General features: G+C 39.0%; 1 protein-coding gene across 2 annotated transcripts in view; it reads right to left on the bottom strand.

Moving 5' to 3' along the window:
• gpc5c (glypican 5c) overlaps nucleotides 1-20377 on the bottom strand; it is a 281178-nt gene that overhangs the window by 161343 nt on the left and 99458 nt on the right. The window contains exons 4-6 of one of the 2 annotated variants that reach the window (XM_036555964.1): nucleotides 18054-18196; nucleotides 14683-14742; nucleotides 12576-12698 (exon numbers count right to left, since the gene is read on the bottom strand). In XM_036555964.1, the coding sequence (XP_036411857.1) occupies nucleotides 12576-12698; nucleotides 14683-14742; nucleotides 18054-18196 (326 nt within the window). The remainder of the gene's footprint in view (nucleotides 1-12575; nucleotides 12699-14682; nucleotides 14743-18053; nucleotides 18197-20377) is intronic. The other variant, XM_036555965.1, reaches the window with a different exon arrangement.

Here is a 20377-nt window from a genome sequence, read left to right as displayed (position 1 = left end):
CTAACATAATAGTTAAAAATGTAGTTAAATATAGTGTCAAAAATGGCACAGTCCAAGATTTATGTCAGCTGGTCTAACTTTTATAAAGAATAAATTGGTCAGACATCATTGTAGACCAAGTAGTTAGTGAATAATAACTTGTAATAATAGATGTAACAAGCTTTGGATTTTAAGTAGGTTAATAAACTGTCATATAAAACCATAAACAAGAAGAGGTCATGCATTAGTGGTTTTAGCACTAGTATCAAAAACAAAATTGGTCTTAGGCATGACATGAAGCGGGATAAAATCACTATGGATGGTCCTGAAGCTAACTGCAATGAAATAGTATCAACTCACAATCCCAAATTGCTTTTTTTCTGTGGTATTTAGGTAGATATAGCTAAGCGAGCCCTCCTATTAGTTAGGATTTCAGGAGTGTCAGAAATGGAAACTCTAAACGAGAGCTCCCCACTGAGGGAGTCACCGTGAAACTGCTACAAGGTAAACTAAATGTTAATATTTCTCTTACAAGCTTCAAGTAAAGCTGATTATATTTTGGAAGCTTCACATTTCTGTGTTTAATCTAAAACTGCCTTTTTTGAATATTCCATTCAGAAAGTGCTCATGTGAATAGCCACCAGCTTAGCACTAGCAAACTATTATAGATGTGAGTGTTTTTCTATTGATTTGAGCTTTGACATTTCTCCAATTGAAGGCCTAGCTCTTACAGGCATGGTTCGTCACTGATTAAAATCAGTGTGAACTAGAAACAACACATTTTTTTCCATACTGTGTTCCTAAGTAGAAAAAGCAGGACATCAAACATTATTGGGTAAAGTTAGACGACCCTGGTGGTAGGATGGCCCCCCCTGTCTGTCCCCATCACCGCGCACAATGCTAGCCAGCGCAGGTGTCTGTTAGCTGACATAACAGATCTGCTGGTCAGTGCTTTCTTCCGAGTGCATTCGGCTGTCCAATGACATTGCGTAACCAGCAGTTCGAAAAATGTTGTGGCGCTTCACAGGTCTCGGAGGAAGCCTGTGCTAGCCTTCGCCCTCCTAGCATTGCTGGTATTGTGTAATTCGGAAGCCTAACTAGTGGGTGGAACTGGATATGTCTAAATTGGGGAGAAAACTGGGAGAAAAAAAAAGCTGTGATGTATGGTTCTTAATATGACCAAGTTGACTTTACTTACATGATGTCTGGCATCAACTGTTTCATTCATAATTGGTAGCCACGTTTGTCCTTATTTATTACTTATAAATTAGAGCCCACTCTGGTAAAATACACATTTGTTTATTTATTTATTTATTAAATAATTTTTTACTAATCAAAATAAACAGTTCTTCCACCATGCAATGTAATTTTTTAATTTGTTATTAGGCAACAGTTGCCAATCAAATATTATTCCATGAACAGCATAATGAGTTTTAAGAACTTCACACAGTAATATAGGATTCAGTTGTTGTGAAGTATGCAATGTTTTTCAACAGCTTTGAACATGCCTAACGCAAATCAGATTTCTGTGAAGTTAATATCTGTTTTATAAACAGATTTAAATGTTTTGGCAACACATCGTAACTTAATATAGACAAGGTTTTGAGCTGAGCTTTGGGAGAGAGAGATCGAAAGAGAGAGAGAGCGCGAGAGAAAGACAGCAAAAGAGAGAGAGAGAGAGAGAGAGAGAGAGCGCGAGAGGAAGAGAACGAGCGAGAGAGCGAGGAACTGAGACTGAATAAAGTCATGGCCTTTCTGAAGGCCACCCCTGGCCTGTGGTGCTGCTGGAGCTGAGGTGTGGTAGAGGGGCTGTTGGGCTAAAGAATGCCCCATTGTGGGCGGCTCTCTCTGGGCCGTCCTGCTCAGGCTGGCTCCCCTACTGCCTGGAGCAGGAACAAAGGGCCTCCTATGAGCTGTGTGTGGGAAACAGAGAAAAAGAGAGAGCGAGAATCCCTACGCCCAGCCTGGGAATGCGGCCTCCAAACACACAGGAGCAAGCGCTGCGCGCACACACTCATATCAATCTTGCTTGTCGAGTATAAGGCCACGTTCACAAGGACATTTTGATATCTGTCATAAAATCATACTGATACAATATTGCTATTTTGTTTTACTGCAGTGCTATTTCGGCTAGCTATTCAAGCTGGGTTAGTTTCCCAGAGGAAATGCTGTGAGTAATTACTGACAAGATCTGTGACTTTATTCCAGTATGAGTCTGCTACGTAATAATTCCAATGTGATTCACCTTCTATAATTTGCAAACTCTAAGCTCCTTCAGTAATATTAGCCTTGTTTAAATCAACCCCATGTTAACGTAATAACAGGTCCTTACTGCTATGATGAAGATCAACATGGCACAGTTCCTTTATCCTCAAATTCAAAACAGCACTAGTGTAGTCTACAACATTTTTGGTGACCAGCTAATGGGTTGTGGCTTTGACTGTACAGCTCTGCATGTGAGTGGACCATGGCAATTAGATTCTCTGCCATCTTGCTCAACATTTGACTGAATGAAGCCCCACCCAGGACCAGCTCTTACTGACTGATGTCTGGTTATGTCAGAGTATATTCTGCCAAATGTTTAATCCTGATAAACCGTTTTATTGGACAACAGCACATAATTTCAAGCAATGACATCAACCCTTAGTTGAGAACACCCAGATTTAATCATAAAATACATGTATACATGTAAATCAGAGCACCTGGAGGAAATCCATGCAGACATCAGGAGAACATGCAGACTCCAAACAGAAAGGACCAAGGTTGCCCGGCTGGTGAATCAAACCCAGGGCCTTCTTGCTGTGTGGCAACAGCGCTACCAACTTCCTGTTTGATGTATCAGTACAATCTAGCTCACATGTGGTTGGACGGCATGTAAATTTGAGCCTAATACTTTAACAACATGGCAAAGACTTGATATGCGGTTGATAAAAATAAATCGGCAACATCAATAATATCCATGAGAACATTGAAACCAGAAAATAGTGATAATGATGATAAAAAGAAGAACTGTAGTTCAGTTTGGTGGAGAAGAGATAATGCTATGAGACAGTTTTTCAAGTGTTGGCCTGGGCCCTAGTTCCAGTGAAGGGAAATCTTAACGCTTCAGCAGACAAAGACATTTTGGACAACTTCCTCCAACTTTATAGGAACAATTTGGGGAAGACCCTTTTCTGTTCCAGCATGACTGAGCCCCAGTGCACAAAGCTAGGTCCATAAAGGCCTGGCTGGGTGAGTTTGGTGTGGAACAACTTGGCTGGCCCGCACTGAGCTCAACCCCATCAAACACCTTTGAGATGAACTAAAACAGAGATTGTGAGCCAGGCCCTCTCGTCCAATATCAGTGTCTGACTTCACAAATGCTCTTCTGGATGAACGGACAAAAACTCCCACAGACACCCTCCAAAATCTTGTAGAAAGCTTCCCAGAAAAGTGGAAGCTCTTATAGCTGCAAAGAGGGACCAACTCTAAACTCTATATTAATGCCTATATATATATATATCCACCCACACACCCAACATTAGCAAACTCCTGGGATACCACAGCAACAGTCTAGCATTTGTCAAGTCAACTTAAAGTTAGTTCATGAACTTTTCCCTTCTTGTCTTTTCATGCAATTCTGACAAATAAGCACCAGTGTTTTCACAAAAATCAAGGCTTTCCTTGGGAACACGGCCGAACACCATATACTGTGTGTTCTTCACCCCATGTTCATGCTGTATAGGCAAATGCATCAATCATGTGAGGCAAGGGTGAAATTGCAGTGACAGATTCAGTCATCTCTGTGTGCTGTGGTATGTGCGCTACACTGCTGGCCCTAATCCATTTATGCTGAGAGAGAGAGAGAGAGAGAGAATGAGAGAGAGAGAGAGAGAAAACGGTGTGTATTTGTACCAGCATTTAAAAGTGCCACATATGTGAGTACATGTTGTTCAACAGCTGGACATCACAATAAACACACACACACACACACGGATATTCATAAGCACACCCACTTCAAAGAACATCAAAGGATATGGTGGTGGTGGTGAGGGGCAAATTCTCAGCCATTCATTTCCAGTATCTGCTTTCAGTACACTTCTAGAAATATGAAACTCCAGTCATAAAACTATGTGGGTGTGAATGTTTTTGGTACCAAAGACTATGATTCATCTGGACATAAACTTTCTAACTGGCTATGTTTTACAACCTGAAGGCTCATATTGTCCTCTGTTCCTGGCATTTGAGTCATGAGATTTAGTTAAGGTTTGAGTAAAACTGGACCTTTTGGAACACAGTGGTGACACTGCATATATGTCCCTTGTCTATGCTATAATGGCTTTTCTACAAATTACCACTGCACAATCAATAGAAAATGACAAAGAGCCATTCTTTTGTAATAAATTCCCATTACAATTTTTTTTTTCCCAAGGTTGAAAATACTTTTTTACCGGAGGCGCACTACTGTGACAAACAAGAGTTTGAAGGGTGTCGTTCTTTTCACTTTCGAAAGTGCCATTCCCGGAGAAGTAAAAAAGTCTTTTTGTTGTGAGAACAGCAGCATTTTCCTGTTCTTGAGACAAAAAAATAGAAAAATAAGTTTCTTCTGAAATCAAGTGTATTAATTGTGGAGGTTGTTCCTCTTTTGTTGCAGTAAGTCTACTCTTCTAGAAAGGTATTATACTAAATGTTGGAGCATTGTACTGATATTAGAGGATCATACCAACTCATCCCAGAGGTATTTTATGGAGCTCCATCAATATAGAAAATGCTTGGCTTTGCGCATCCAATACCATCCGACAAATGACACAAGTTATGTATGAACAATGGACCACCTGCATTAGCAGTGGGTGTACCTTAAGGTAGTTGAATTCACTACTAGCAATTATAAGGCTTGTCTGAATACATTTGGATGTATAATGTAGGACAAATGGCATCTTGAAAAAACTTACAATGGAATCCTAACACCTGTTGGCTGTGAACAATTACTGTACAATAGACAGGAAACAAAATGATCAAATTTTGTAACTTTTGTTGGTGTTACTAGCTTTTCATGTTCTAATCAAGATACACTAAATGCAGATTGTGTTTGTTAGCTAGTTAAGTTTGGTTTGTTTAGTGCTTAGTCAGTTACTTTAGGTTAAATGTCAGCTAGCTAGCTAATTCAGACCAGCTAACTGAAAATTCAACTCATGGTATCATAAAGGACAAAGAGAAAATGGGTTAATATGAATGTATTAATTAAACCTCTTCCACACTGTTAAGAGTTTCACCACTGTCCAAAATTTCACTCACAGTCCATTCTAGTAAATTCCTTAAAAGCGACTGAAGTCTATTCTTTTCAGGATATTCAGTGAACTCCACAAAAGAGATCCAGTGTGTATAATTAAGGTTACTGATTTCCAAATGAGATGTACCAAAAGTTTCTGGAAAAGCTTGATCTATCAGGCACAGTCATTCTGTGACTGTGTTATGGACTTCTTAGAGCGATTTAACAAAAGCTGTTTTTATTTTTATTATTTTTTTTACGTGAACGTGATTCATCAGGAAAAAAAAGAAAAGGTGAAAAAAGGAAAGCCGGTTTCATGCATTTCTGATAAAAAACAAAGGTAACATTCATAAATATGCAAATGGTATATATCAAAAAGTCAACACATTCTCAGAAAATATCTGCTCATGGCAGGCCACCAAATCACTCTGAAGTTTTAACCATATGAAAACGATCCGGTCCACTGCAGTTGGTTGGCAGCCATTTCCAGAATGGCCGTCAGGGGGCTAATCAGCCTCATTTGTTATGGCACAATATCTAAAACTGCATCTTTGGCCAGGTCCTGGCTCTAGGTGAAACGCAAATGCTTTTATCAAAAAAAAAATAAATAAATAAATCCCACAATTTAATGCTCCATCCACCCAGTTAAATGGACAATTTAGAAATTGCTCTTGAAGCGTGGGTGTGGACACGGTCATGCTCAATTAGATCTAGTCATACAGTACTTCGCTGTGGTGAATTAGTGGACCCATGGTTTAAAAAACATTAAAATAAAAATTTGAAAAACAGATGTTTGTGAATTTACGACAACTGTGCTATAGACTGTACCATTTACTAGACCTAACGCAGTGATGGAATAAGCATATTTGTGTTTGTATGTGTTGGCTGACTCACAGCTCTAGAGGGCAGGGCCCTTCACTATGGGCTTCTGAATACCACACATTTTTATCCGCTTATGACGAGCCATTTGTTTACCATCACACATCTGGAACAGACGAGGTGAGGGGGGAGTAGAAAGAGAGAAACAAGGAGAGAAGGGGGAGAGCAGAGGGAGAAAGAATACACAATATCTTCCATTCCTTCTTCTTTGTCTTCATTTAGTCTATTTTTCTCCCTTCTCTTTTCTATGCTGCTCCACCCCGCCTCCTGTACAAGTACACTGTGTCTTTCCTTTCATTATCAGTGTCCTCTTCTATCTTTCACTTGTTTTATGTTTGTGTGTGGTCTCCCATTCCACACACACACAAACACACAGAGAAAGCCAGGTGTACACTCACACATACATTCCTGCACCCAGTAAACACTTAAACACAAACAACATGAAAACACCCAGTAGTTACATGTGCGTGTGTGTTTTCATACTTTATCAGGGAAAAATGACTTTGCAAGATAACTTTTTATTTCACAAAAGCTCCATCTTTTGTTGTTTAAAACTGAATAAAGCAACATTTTAAAACATTGGAAAATAAATATTTATACACCAATCAGGCATAACATTATGACCACCTCCTTGTTTCTATGCTCATTGTCCATTTTATCAGCTCCACTTACTATATAGGTGCACTTTGTAGTTCTACAATTACAGACTGTAGTCCATCTGTTTCTCTGCATACTTTGTTAGCCCCCTTTTACCCTGTTCTTCAGTGGTCAAGACCCCCATGGACCCTCACAGAGCAGGTCCTATTTGTGGTGGATCATTCTCAGCACTGCAATAACACTAATGTGGTGGTGGTGTGTTAGTGTGTGTTGTGCTGGTACAAGTGGATCAGACACAGCAGTGCTGCTGGAGTTTTCAAAAAAACAAAAAACAAAAAAAAACAAAAACAAATGGAGATCCAAGGTTCTGTTTCAACAGCGACAATCTGTATATATAATATCTAATGGCACATTATGACTAGAGGTGTGCACAGGTACTCAAATTCAGCCTTCGAGGTGCCAGTATTCGATTACTGAAATCTCTGTTTGGGTATTTGTTACATTCAACCATGGGAAGACAGATAAAATATACTGGCCAATAGTTCAGTGAAACGGTAATTTTATGTTCTAACGACTGTAAAATGTGAGAGTTTATATTATACTTTTCACTATTACATGTATGTTACATATTGCTTCTATGAAACATAAGTGCCTGAATGAGAATGCATTGCCGAGGGTGCATGGTCAAGGACATGATTGCGAAGGCAGAGATGGTGCGTCTGCCTCTGACGCAACTACCCTAGCTGACGTAAGCTAGGTACAGAAACAGTGGAAATATCTTTCTGACAAAGTAACATTATGGCAGATTAGCTACTGCAGAAAAAAGACTTTGCGTAGATGATGAGTACTCATCCGCATCCAGCAATGTAGCGTTTAGCGTTAGCTCAATAGCTTATCTGAGGAGGCAATCTCTGTTACTCATGCAACACAAAAACCTAATGATTTCCCATGGGTTTGATTTTTCCCCAATTTTCTCCCAAATTTAGGTGTATCCAATTCCACCCACTAGCTAGGACGATACCACCAGTGCTGGAAGGGGGTGAAGGCTAGCACAGGCTTCCTCCGAGATCTGTAAAGCACATCACCGCATCTTTTCGAACTGCGGCTCATGCAACATCATTGGACAGCAAACGTTCTCAGAGGAAATCGCTAACCGCCAGTTCTGTGACTTCAGCTAACAGACGCCTGCACTGACTAGCATCATGCTGAGTGAGGGGGGGAGAGGGGGCCTTCCTCCACACCAAAAGGACAATGTCATTTGTGCTCTCTTGGACTTCTGGCCACGGTTGGCTGTAGCATCACCAGAGACCAAACTATCCCTTGGGTATTATTTAATAATAAAACGTCTTCAAATTTCAACATCCAGTGCTATCATCTAAAAAGTAAGCCCACAGTCCTACGCTAATTTTGGCCTTTTTCTCCTTTTTGTTGTTGCTTTTTTGTCCCTGTAGTTAACTGGATATCTGCTCATTAAACTCTTATGGATGCTGGAATATCAAAACTAGTTGCATATCCCTAGTTCTGACACTGTATAAAACAAACGTGCAAGTATACTCGAATATCATGTACGTATATATATATATATATATATATATATGTATATATATATATATATATATGTATATATATATATATATATATATATATGTATACCAACAAGCATACGCACACATCGATCAAGCTACATCTTCACACTGCACTGCACACAACCAAACATCTTAGAACAGGTCAAACAGGCAGACAGGAATTCCTCTATTACTACTGACACACAGACCAGACTCATCACAGACACATACACCCACACATACACAGCACAGTCGGCCTTCCATCAGGAAGACAAAACATGGGAGTGGTTTTAAAGATCATACCAGTTAAGAACAAACTGTTTCAATTCAGTAATACGTCTTACTAGCATGACTCATAAAATGAACAAAACATGAACTCAAATTAACCTCAAACCTTCAGTATTAACGAGCAAACCACAACTTGACCCTCTCTCCCCTTCTCTTGCATCATTGACAAATGTGTGGTCTTGTGTTGCTGAGAGTGGATCATAAAAAGCAACATGTACAATGGTCATTCATTCATTCATCCATGGGCAGAAGTTACCTTCTTTTAAATAAACAAGTTCATGAATCCAGAGCGACACATGTAAATCAAGGGGTCTTCCAACAGAATTGACGTAGGGCCAATTATTATTTTTTTTTTATATATGAAATATTCTCTGAGCTAAGCCCTGCTGCAAACCTCCACCCTCACACCCCCGCATACGCAACATACGCACATTTTCCTTTTGGACACTCAAATCCATTCATAACAATGAGTCAGTTAAGTCTACAAGTTAAGCCAAGTTAACAATAAATCTTTTTCCAGTCAGTTCACATCCATGCAGGAAAAGCAATCATCAGGCACAAGATTTACAACGAATAAGGTCAGTTAAGACAGCTCACTTATTAGATACATTTTAAAACACAGGACATTTGCTGTTGATTAGCCAAGGAAGAAACACACAAAAACACAGTCCCAGCTAGAAAGTTAGCTACAGCTAGCTAGCAAAAACGTCTCTGTCAAAATGTCTTAAGAGAAAAGTTGAAGCTAATAATGAGCATTTCACTAAAGAATGGACCGGATGTGTTTTTTTATGTCGCAAGAAAGCAAGCAAAGCCAACTAGCTAGCAAAGCTGCTTCTGTCAAAATGTCTTAAGAGATAAATAATGTTGGAAATCGGCATGTTGGTGAAGAATAGACTGAAAAATATGCCTTTATAATGGCATAATCCTGAAATGCTCAGTGTACTTGCTTGACCTACAACGAAACAGTGGATGACATAAAATAACATGTTCACTACTGCTAACATGGCTAATAAACACTCTTTATTGTGCAATGCACATGCTGTCTAATGAAAAATAGTCACCGTTTATCAACAGATAGGGCTGGAATATACCTTATGTGCCAATTCAACGGCTCTTACTTGGGCAGTATTACTTATACCCTTTATAGATGTTCAATACCTTAACGTTTTCACAGATTGAACAGAATTTTAACAGAACTAAAAAAATGTTTTGGAAGGTGAGTTAAGTAGAAAACCTGTTTATACAGCCCACAGGCCACTAACTGATGATCCAATACTGTGTGAACATTTCATGAGGAAAGGGCCAACAGAAATGGTCCAAAATTGCTTGGAATAAAATTTCATTTTTAGACACAATTTTAGATAAAATTACCATTTTGGAAATAGAAGGTTTTCTTTTGACAGCTATTTTAATACTTAACAGTTTATCCTACAGTGTTAGAAACCCACTAAGTAATCACAAAGCAAGTCTACTTTAGATTATTTAAAGATGAACCCTGACTGTGTGACTTGTATGCTTTGAAAGTGTTTATATCCAATACTATTAAAGCACTTTGTGTTGTGATGTTTTGTTCATGATAAAAACATGTTAAATAGGCAAAATCCCTCTACTAGTAGGTCGTCACTGTCACACTGTGATGTCATGACTGCAAAATATTTTGCTTGGTTTTTACAACATATTTAATAGTATTGGACATGCACACCAGGTTTACATCTGTTAACAGTCAGAGCTCCCTTTAACAAATCGATGCAGTTTGATGGCAAGAAGTTTGTTTGATGCTAATTGGTATGGTACATTTCCATTACTTGATAGCCTTGTAGCTCCAATACAAAACTAATCAGGCAAACATCAGATATAAAACAAGTCTTGATTGATCAACTACATTTAGGACAAAGGAACTTGATTAAACACCAAACTATTACACCTAATTGTAAAATCCTGCTCCATAACACCATGATTGGCATGTTTGAGGATTCCCACCCACTTTTCTCAGAGCTCTTTCAGACCCACCACAAAACTAATGTCACCAAATCCCATCTCCAAAGCCCCTGCATGCAAGAACACATGTAAACACTGAGCAGCATAATGCTTATATGACATCATATATACATGTACATTAAGAGGAACTAATGCACTGCCAAGTAAGCATGAAAAGAGTCTCTCTCTGTTCAGTGGCACTGATGGTGACTCTGTTTGCCAAGATTTGCGGGGGTTGCCATGGAAATTGGCGCAAAAGCTGGGACGGCCGCGGAAAAGAGCGGGATGGACCGAGATGGTGCGAGACGGGAGAGAGATAGAGAGGGATGGTGAAAGCATTTTCATAATTGCTGAGTGATTTTTAAGAAGCGAGGCCAGAGAGAAGCAGCGAGAGAGAATGATTGATGACAGAGAAGGGCTGATGAAGGCCCACACGCAAAACAGCCGCAGTGAAACAAACATCGCCAGAGAGAGAGAGAAAGCGAGAGAGATAATGAGACTGAGGAAGAGGCAAAGTGAGGACATATGCCTCACAAAGCCACTTTCAATTCCAAAAGTTCAATCACATGATCAAAAGACGCACTTTGTGACTATTCCGAAAAGCATTATCACTGATGCATGTCCGTGCCATCAAAATCCAAACCCCAAACTCTTCCATTTCCCACAGTGCTCTGAAACAGTGATGTAGAAACCTAAAGATTAGAACCAGACATCAAACCTTTAAGCTAAATATCTCCAGCAGAGAGCCAACAGAAGTCATTATAAAGCGATTAGCAGCAAGGCTCCAGGCCGCAGAGGTAATTCTCTCATAATGGACACAGTTCCTCGTTGCATTCTTTCATTCTATCTGTAATCCACCGAGTGCAAGAATCCATCTCATCCTTCCAAAAGCAAGAGTAGACAAAACAAACTCCCCCAAACATATGCACGCACAGAAACACACTCACACACCCTTCATACACTGTCAAAAGTTTGGGGGCACCTTACCGTCTTTTCAGATTTTCAGAGTGCTTTTTCTGCATTTACAGACCCAGGGGAATTTGGGAAGGGGGAGTTTGGCTTGAGTCCCTGCCCTTTTACACTCAAACTGCGACCTCTTGGTTGACGCGTATAATAACTGTATTTTATATGGCCTCTACTACTGATCAGGATCCTTTTCGCAAAGCAGGAATAGAGCTAAGTGGGTCATAGGCCTGTGCCAGTAGCAGAGTCCTCTAGTTTGGCTCAGTTGAACCTGTTTCTTTTTTTGTTTTTTTGGGGGGGTGGTCTTTGCCATTCCTTACCATTACGTCCTGTATTTCCAATGGTCCCTAACACTGAAGCGAAAGCGGGAGAAAACACAAGAACACCCAGTGAGCTGAGTCTTAATCTTTGTCGAATAAAAAAGCACAGTTCATTAAAAGTGGTTGCAGCACACTGTCATCTTCGATTTGGCCTCAAAAAAAAAAATGAAAAATGGAATTGCGAATGTTATACATACTTTACTACCTGGGCCGCTTACCTTCTATTCTAAAAACATTTCGCCTGAGGCTGCTACTGCAGCAAAGGGGGACAAACTCCTTAATAATAATCGACTTCAGAAGAAATGTTGGATGAGCAGGTGTCTACAAACTTTTGGACATATAATATAAGTGCATTACAGCCAAGAACACATGCTCATTTTGAAAAGCCAAGTGTCCCCAAACTTTTCATTTCAAATAGCAGCACAAGTTGTTCAGGAAAACTCCATACATAAATAAATAATATCAAAAGCAGCATCTTTCATTCCTCTTCTCTTCACACACTCTCTTCTTATTAATTCCTATTTTCCTTCCACCTTTTTCTGACCTTAGAAGTCACATGCGTCTCTCTACTCTTTCTATTCTGCCACTGTTCCACTCCTATCTCCTTTCTGCGTCTCTCTTGGTTTGTCCATCATTTTTTCTACTCCATCTCTCTCAGTCGGTTTCCTCCTTTCCTCTCCAGCATTCTTTCCCTGATATTATCTTGCTTTTATCATCCTCTGTTTGTCTCTCTTTCTCTAATGAAAAACACTGGCTCACCTCTCCACCACGTTGTCTCCGCTCCAGCAGGTGAACTCGTCCCGCACCACCTCTCCCTCACACAGCATCTCCGGCAGCGCGGCAAAAAATGCCTTATAGCGCCCAACGTAGTTCATGAACTCCCTAAAGGTGAAACAAGGAGGAAAAGTTGAAAGACTTTTATTCTTTAACAGTCATATGCAAAAGTTTGAACATCAAATTACAATTTTTGTTGATGTTTCATTGATTTTCTAAGTGAAAATAAGTTAATATTCTCTATAGGCAACAAACTTATTTTTTTCTGCTTATTTTAGTGCACACTTTATTTATTTATTCAATTTACAGCAAACAGTGATGGACAATATGTCAAAAATATAAGATAAGACATTTTCCTAATAACCGTATTACAACATTTAGTTTTGTTATTTGATACGTTGGAACAGATAAAAAAAAACTCCAGTAGATCCACATTAAAAATATTATTAAAAACTGAGGACAGTTTTTTTATTCAATATTTCACATACAAAACTACTCTAAACACAATTAAAGAGTACTATTTAGCCTCTCTTTGCAATGAAATATCATATAGCCCAGCTCTAATTAACAGTGATAAACACCTACAAACAGAACAGAAATCAAAACCCTATTCTCAGTGATAAAACTAAGAGAGAACACCCAGCCTAAGAATTAAAAGTAAAATTAAAAAACACTCATGACCAGACCTGAGATAGAGCACCTACACCAGGTCAAAGACACAGTCCACTTATTATGACTCTTATCTGGTCCACCAGACGTGTCCACCAGAAAATGCTTTTTAGATGTGAAGCACCTAATGGAACTGGCAACTCACTAACACACGTTTACCAGGCAAAAAAATGTCCACAAGGTGCAGCAATTAGCAGAATCAAATAGCTCTTCATGCTTCAGAAAAACACTGCAGTGATACTGTGTCTCTGTTTCACTGCTGCATAATAAAACACTTTTATATATTTTTGTGAAAAGGTTTTTCTCTTATGGGCAAACTTAGGTTGCTAAATGCAGGCATTATTAGAGGCGTTTTATTTCTACATCACAGTGGTAGCCTGCTTTTTCGTTCAATGTGTGACCATGTTTTAAAAAATGAGTAGTTAATAGTGGATTATTACTCTGGAACGGCCCTTCGGGTTTATGAAGAACTACAACTAAACAAACAATATATACATAAACATATATACAGGCCTGGCAAAAACAGTGTGTAACGTTTCACATCTAAATTTAAATAACTGTTGCATCATTTAGGGTGGAACAGCAATTGAATAAGCAGCCAACTTCTGCGTCACTGAATTTCCTAAGTTATTATTATTATAATTTTTTTTTTTTTTTACAGTCATTCATGCTTCAGTAGCAGCTGGTCTATGGCTTGTTGACTCTGGTGCAGTTGGCAGTCAGGCTTCTCATGCGCTATGAGAGGAAGTGAGTCAATCGCTCTGGTGTCCATGTCAGACTATGGGTAACCTCAAAGGACTGGCCATTATTTTATATCTGCTGCCTGCAAAACAAAGTGAACTACTTTAGTTACAATGAACTAGACAGCAGTAGGTGATTGGGAGTCTGCTGTGTTTTCACTTTCATTTGAAACATGACAAACAACACTGACTCAGCCATTCAGCCAAACAGGCTAACATCAGCATGGTTTGCACGTCACCTTGTCTGTGTTTTTTTTGTGTTTTACTGGTCTAACAGCTGTGGCAAAACTCATACCTGAAGAATTTCAATCCACCACCACCCACTGACCCTTCTGTTTGGGACAATGGAAATTTGACCATTCTACTGGTTGAGGTAATCATTCAAGCAAACCCATAAAACCACAAGTCACCACAAGTCCCATGCTGAGTGAAGGATGAATCAGTCATCTACGTCTGATTATCAGAGAGAGTGGGCACTGATGCAACTGAGGAGGTACTGAAGGAAAAAAATCTCATTACAGTTTATCGTCAAAGACCACAAACTGACACACAACCACACGCAGGCTGATTACACATGCGGCATATAACACAACCTGTTGAGGAAAAGGGAAAAACTGTTGGTTTGTTTGGTTGTTTTTTTTTTTTATATAAGTGTATTGGTGTGCGAGTGAATGCATGCTTACCGAGCAATCTGTTTCAGACTTCTATCTTTATCACTCTTGGCGGGTTTCAGAGGGAGTGAGCTGAGAACGATCAAATCCCCCCACACAAGGTTATGGAGCAGTCCGGGGGAGGAGGCAAGCAGGAAGACAGATAGTTGGGAGAAACCAAATGGTTACAAAATGGGGGAAAACAAGGGAAAGGGAGAGAAAAGTCATTATCCTGAAGGAAAAGTCAGACATGCACATGCGAAACCAAAGCTAAACTGTACCACACAAGTAAAACATACATGCTGGGCACCTCACAGGGAAACGGACGTAAAGATTCTACAACTGACTTCTCCATGCTCCGCCCACAAACGCACTCTTTTTTAGCAACTGTTTTAAGTCTGGATAAGCTTTACAGAACACTGACAAGAAATATCATCAATGTAATTAGAAACTGTAGCACACAATCCCACTTTTCCAAAATACTTACATTTAATTAATTACAAATCATATTTATTTTGTATGCAAGTGAAAGGCCACACTATTATGACAGATACAGCAGGTTTTCCCTCCCCAGACCATGTGGTCTCATAACAAGCATGTCTGGGGGGGACACATTAGGAATTTCAGACTAAATGTTGGTGGGAAAAGTAGCGTCATTTGGGTGGGGAAAAAACAATGTGAAATTCCTGAAATTATCCAGATTCTGAGCTCAAAGTAAGGGAGTAATTTGGAGGTGGTTTTTAGATGGGGCGTATCCTTTTTGTTAGAGATTTTGCCACAATTTAGGACTGAAGGTTTAACATACAAAGTCCTCAGATGCGTTTTCTGGTTGCAAAATCACATCTGGCCCTGTGAGACTAGCCAGGTTGTAGATCTCGCAATGCTACAAGAGTTGCTGGAGTAGTTTCATTGCAGAAAATAGTGAATAGACTGTACATGGTAAAAATATTCATTTTCACATTCCCTCTCTATTCTCTCCTTTTTCCCAAGAAGTGCTGTTTGTGATTGATTTGGAGTTGACAATATATGACAATGTTTTACACTTTATGCTGGGCCAAAGAATAATTTGCATATATTTCTATAGTAAAGTATAAGAATACTGTTAATAACACCTTTAACAACACTAAATACTGACTCAGACTGTCAAGCATACAAAAAAGTCCAAATAGATCTGCTTTTGATTATTAAGGCTTAAAAAACCCTATATGAAGTTGATAGTTAATGACAGCGAATGTTCACAAGGGGGTGCATTCTCTCATTTCACTTATTAATAGAACAGCAGAGCTAAAATACTACACTACAGAAAGTTAATTTCCACAAAATCATCCCAAACTAACATTTTAGGTGTATTTTGTATTTTTTTTTACACTTTGCTTAAAGCCTATTGGGACTAGACGTTAGAAGGTTAGACAACAGATGCTGCTCCTCTGTCACAAGCCAGCTGATCTCTGCTACACACTGCTATGCATCTTTACATATGAAAACGGACTGAGAACTTTAAATTGGCCAGAAAGAGCATATACTGCATAAACCCAAGTGTTAAAAACCAAACATTAGCCTGCCATCCTCTAATCCAAGCTGGGCAGCATGTAAGTCCCAGCCCATTTTATGGTAGGGAAAACACTGTCCGGGGTATTTTTGGTGTATATTTTGGCATATAATCAAACTAATGTTAGCATAGTGGCAAATTTGTCAGTGTCATTGCCAGTTACTAAGCTACCCCAGCAAGGTAAGATAGTATTTTAAACTAGAAAATTAAAATTATGTAGTGCCAATTTCTCATTAGGTTGCAATGGATTTTTGAAAACATTCTGTAAAGCCTATCTTTGCAACTTTGCAACATCCGCTATGAAAGAACACATTTATGGACAGAGCCTGGATCACTCAATTCTACTCCATTGTGTTCTACTGTATTCCATGCCAAATAATTATTTCTACCAAATCTGACATTTATTGACAATTCAAAAGGGCCAATTGTGAACTCCGGACAATAATGTCATCAACATGTGCCAAACTGTTTTCTCACTGGCATTTGCTCAGAGGGACAGAAAATCCAGACAGGAAGTGCCTCCTCCATCTCTTGTTAATACTTTCATTCAGATTGCCAACGGGCACTGCCCTCTGTGCCAACCATAACACTCCGTCTGCCAGCTCTGTGGGATAAGGATCTGTAGCACTGCTGCTCTAGCAGAGGGATCCACTATGTGTGCGTTGTGAGTGTGTGGTGTACAGAAGGTGTTAAAACCCCTCATAACACTCGTATATTGTATATCCTTTGGTGCAGCTCACTTTCTATCACAGGCTTAGCTTCTGTTACTGACGGAGACTGGCTGTCTTGTGGGAGTAAGCAGTGTGACACATTTCTTCACTGAGTGACACAGGCATCCACCACGGGTATGACCACATTTAGACCCTCTATAATTCTGATTATGTAAAAAAAGTTGTTAATGGTTTTCTGTGATAAAAAAGCAAACATGCTACAACTTACAATGGCAAAATCTAGAAGTGACATTAGCTCATAAACTCAACCTAGGTCACCCTAATTAACCTAGCCCACCCAATTCAAGCCAGTCTACACAAGTGACATAGGCTAATCCATACAAACTCATCCCAACTGAACTCTCCCAATGCAATCTATCCCAACCTATTACAGCAAACCTAACCCAACACACCAAACTCATTCCAACATAACCCACCCAACTCAATCCACCCAACGTATTATATCAAACTCAACTCAAACCTAACCCACCCAATTATGCCCAACTACACTCAACCCTTCTAATTCATCCCAACCCTCTCAACTAAGTGTAACACAGCCTACTAAATTTAACCCACTCCAACCAGCTCAACACAACTCAACCCAGCTAAATCAACATAGTCCACCTGACTCAACCCAACCTACCTAATTGGTTCAACTGATTCCCACCCAATTCAATCCACCTAACCCATTCAACTGATCCCTGCTCAATCCAACTCACCCAACTCAACTCTATCCAACCAACTCATTCCAACTCTTGGCCATTAAATATCTAAACAATGTCACACACAACTGAGAGGGCATGTTTAAATTAAGCCATCTTCCATAATGAATGTAAAAGCTAAACCATGATGCACATTTTCATTTGAACATCTGCATCTTATTAGAGTTAAGATTAAACAACAAACAACTGCACACTGTACAAAAGCACCATTTACTTTCCTGATAGTAGGGATCCCAAGTGCACTCTGCACATGTGCACTTGTATAACTATCTACTATCTATCTATGTATAACTATCTAACCTGCCTGATTATCTTATTTATTTTTCATTTTCTTAAGAAATTAAAAACATACATTTTATTCATTTAATAAATTTGTATGTGTGCATATTTATACACACACACACAGTATAAGAGATGTCTAACCTGCGCAGGTGGGACAGTCTGCCCAGCTGCTCCATAGCTGGGGGGTCCGACTGGTTGGTGGACAATGGTGGGCTGTCTGTTACTGTGGGTACCATCTTAATGGTGGTGGGCTGAACACTGGACTGGCCACATACTTTATCCACCTGGGAGGGAGGGAGAGGGGGAGAGAGAGAGAGAGAGAGAGAGAGAGAGAGAGAGAAAAGAATGAGTGATGCAGATTGATTGAGACAGAATTTTAAAGCATACTGAAATGAGATAGATGGTCTCCATTAGTCTCTCTAATGGAATTAGCTCCATCACTGAGCTCTGTTAATCAACACACTCATTTACTTTACGTACATACATTACAGCCACTGAACTTCCGAACCAATTTCTTTGCAGCAGAAACAAAAATCAGGATCTTGTCTGTTGCATTCTTACTGCCCATCCACACACGCCTGTGCACTGGTTTGAATCTCTCCAATGCGAAACCCCCCTGCATGCTGTGACGACTTTCGGAGAATTATATATTTGTTAGATTGCGAGAAGAGTTTCTGTTGAAGTGTCTACAAGCTAGTTGGTGAGATATGCTCATGTGTTTGCAGGCAAACACCACTTTGTTTGCTGCGGGTATCACATCATACAAAAACAATGCTCTGTGATTGATTATTTTGCTTGTCAATCAAACCTCCCTTTCCTGTCAAAGTAAGGAGTTCTTGGCCACATTGAGGAACAACACACACCAGACTCTCTGGCAAAAATCATGTGCAAAGTAAGTAAGTAAGTAAGTCAGTCAGTCAGTCAGTCAGTAAGTAAATACATAAATATTTTATATATATATATATATATATATATATATATATATATATATATATATATATATATGAAAATGTGTCAAATGTATCCAAAACAACAGGATAACATGTCATGCAATAGGATTTTAAATAAATAAATATATACATTAATAAAAATTAATTTACAGAAACCAACAAACCCACCTGGTAGGAATGCTGGTAAAGGTCCACTTCTAACAATACAAAAGTTATACTATTCAAACTTAGTGAGTTTCTGTTGCTTGAGTTGTAGAAAAACGACATTTGAGAGCCGACAATCACATCAGTCATTAAAACACTTTAACTGAATCTACTGGAGTCAATGTTTTCGCATATAATATACAATAATATTTATAATATATATATAATATTATTGGTTATGTGAATTTTAGCTCTTGGTACTTTTCATATTGGTCAGGCTCTACTGTAGACTTGGCCTAGACAAGAACAAGTGTTTGTTTTAATATAACCCAGAAACAACTCAAAGTTCTGCTTCTGATCACAAATCATCCCATCTCTCATTTCATAAACAAGGCCAAATGCAAATGAGAGTTTTGTGATGAAGCAGACTGAAAACATTTACATTTGTAATTACAGTTAAAGCACTTACACATACACCCTCTGATACAAACCAACTGCCTTGGCAAGAGATGAATATATGTCTCTCTCTTACACACACACACACACACACACACACACACACACACAGGCCTAGCGCCTGATCAATACTGTCTCATTCGACTGAAAGCTCCCAGTCTCATAAATAGACCTTCAGTCTTTCAGCCACAGCAAACACAGTGCCTTGCTTGAACACACTCGTAAACTAAAACTCAATTAGAATCAATTACTCTGCACTGATACGGAAAATAAGGGCCATTCACTGGCCTCCCACTTCTATTGCTGTATTAGCTGATGGGCGCTCATGCGATCCCATTCAGTGGGCAGCTTTATTGTGAAGCCTTTTACCACATACATAAACCTGCATTTTTCACTGAATTTTCAATAAATAAAGCTGAATTAAATGCGCAGACAAAATGTTCATTAAATTATACATTTCTAAGCACAAAATGTGTGAGAAAACAAATTACAGAACCCTGTTTACTTATGACTGAACATGTGGTTTTGGTATGAAAACGTGTCTTTGCTACTCTCTTTTAAAGCTTGTTTAGATTGAAACATTTCTGCTATTTAAACAGTGTGAGTTTCCCAATGCGATTTTTATGTAGAGGGCGAAAAAAATGAGATGATTTAATATTTGTTTGTTGTGTGCACTAGCGTAACAGGTAGGCCTCACTATCAGCTATATAATCAACGCAAAAAATGAATATTTCGATATTCTATTATTCATGTGTATAAATCGACTAATAATAGATTATTTGGCTTAAACTGTTTGGCAATGTTCTGATAGACTGAGGTACTGTTCAATAAGAGCTGAACTACCACCACAAAAAACAATCAAGCTACAGTAAGTAATACGTATCAGCTAAAAATGAGTGATGTAATTTTATAGAA

This window comes from Colossoma macropomum, unplaced genomic scaffold (assembly GCF_904425465.1).
Source record: "Colossoma macropomum unplaced genomic scaffold, Colossoma_macropomum, whole genome shotgun sequence".
Classification (NCBI taxonomy): Eukaryota; Metazoa; Chordata; class Actinopteri; order Characiformes; family Serrasalmidae; genus Colossoma; species Colossoma macropomum.
The sequence above is the reverse complement of the archived record's forward strand: the minus strand, read 5'-3'. Positions and strand labels throughout refer to the sequence as shown.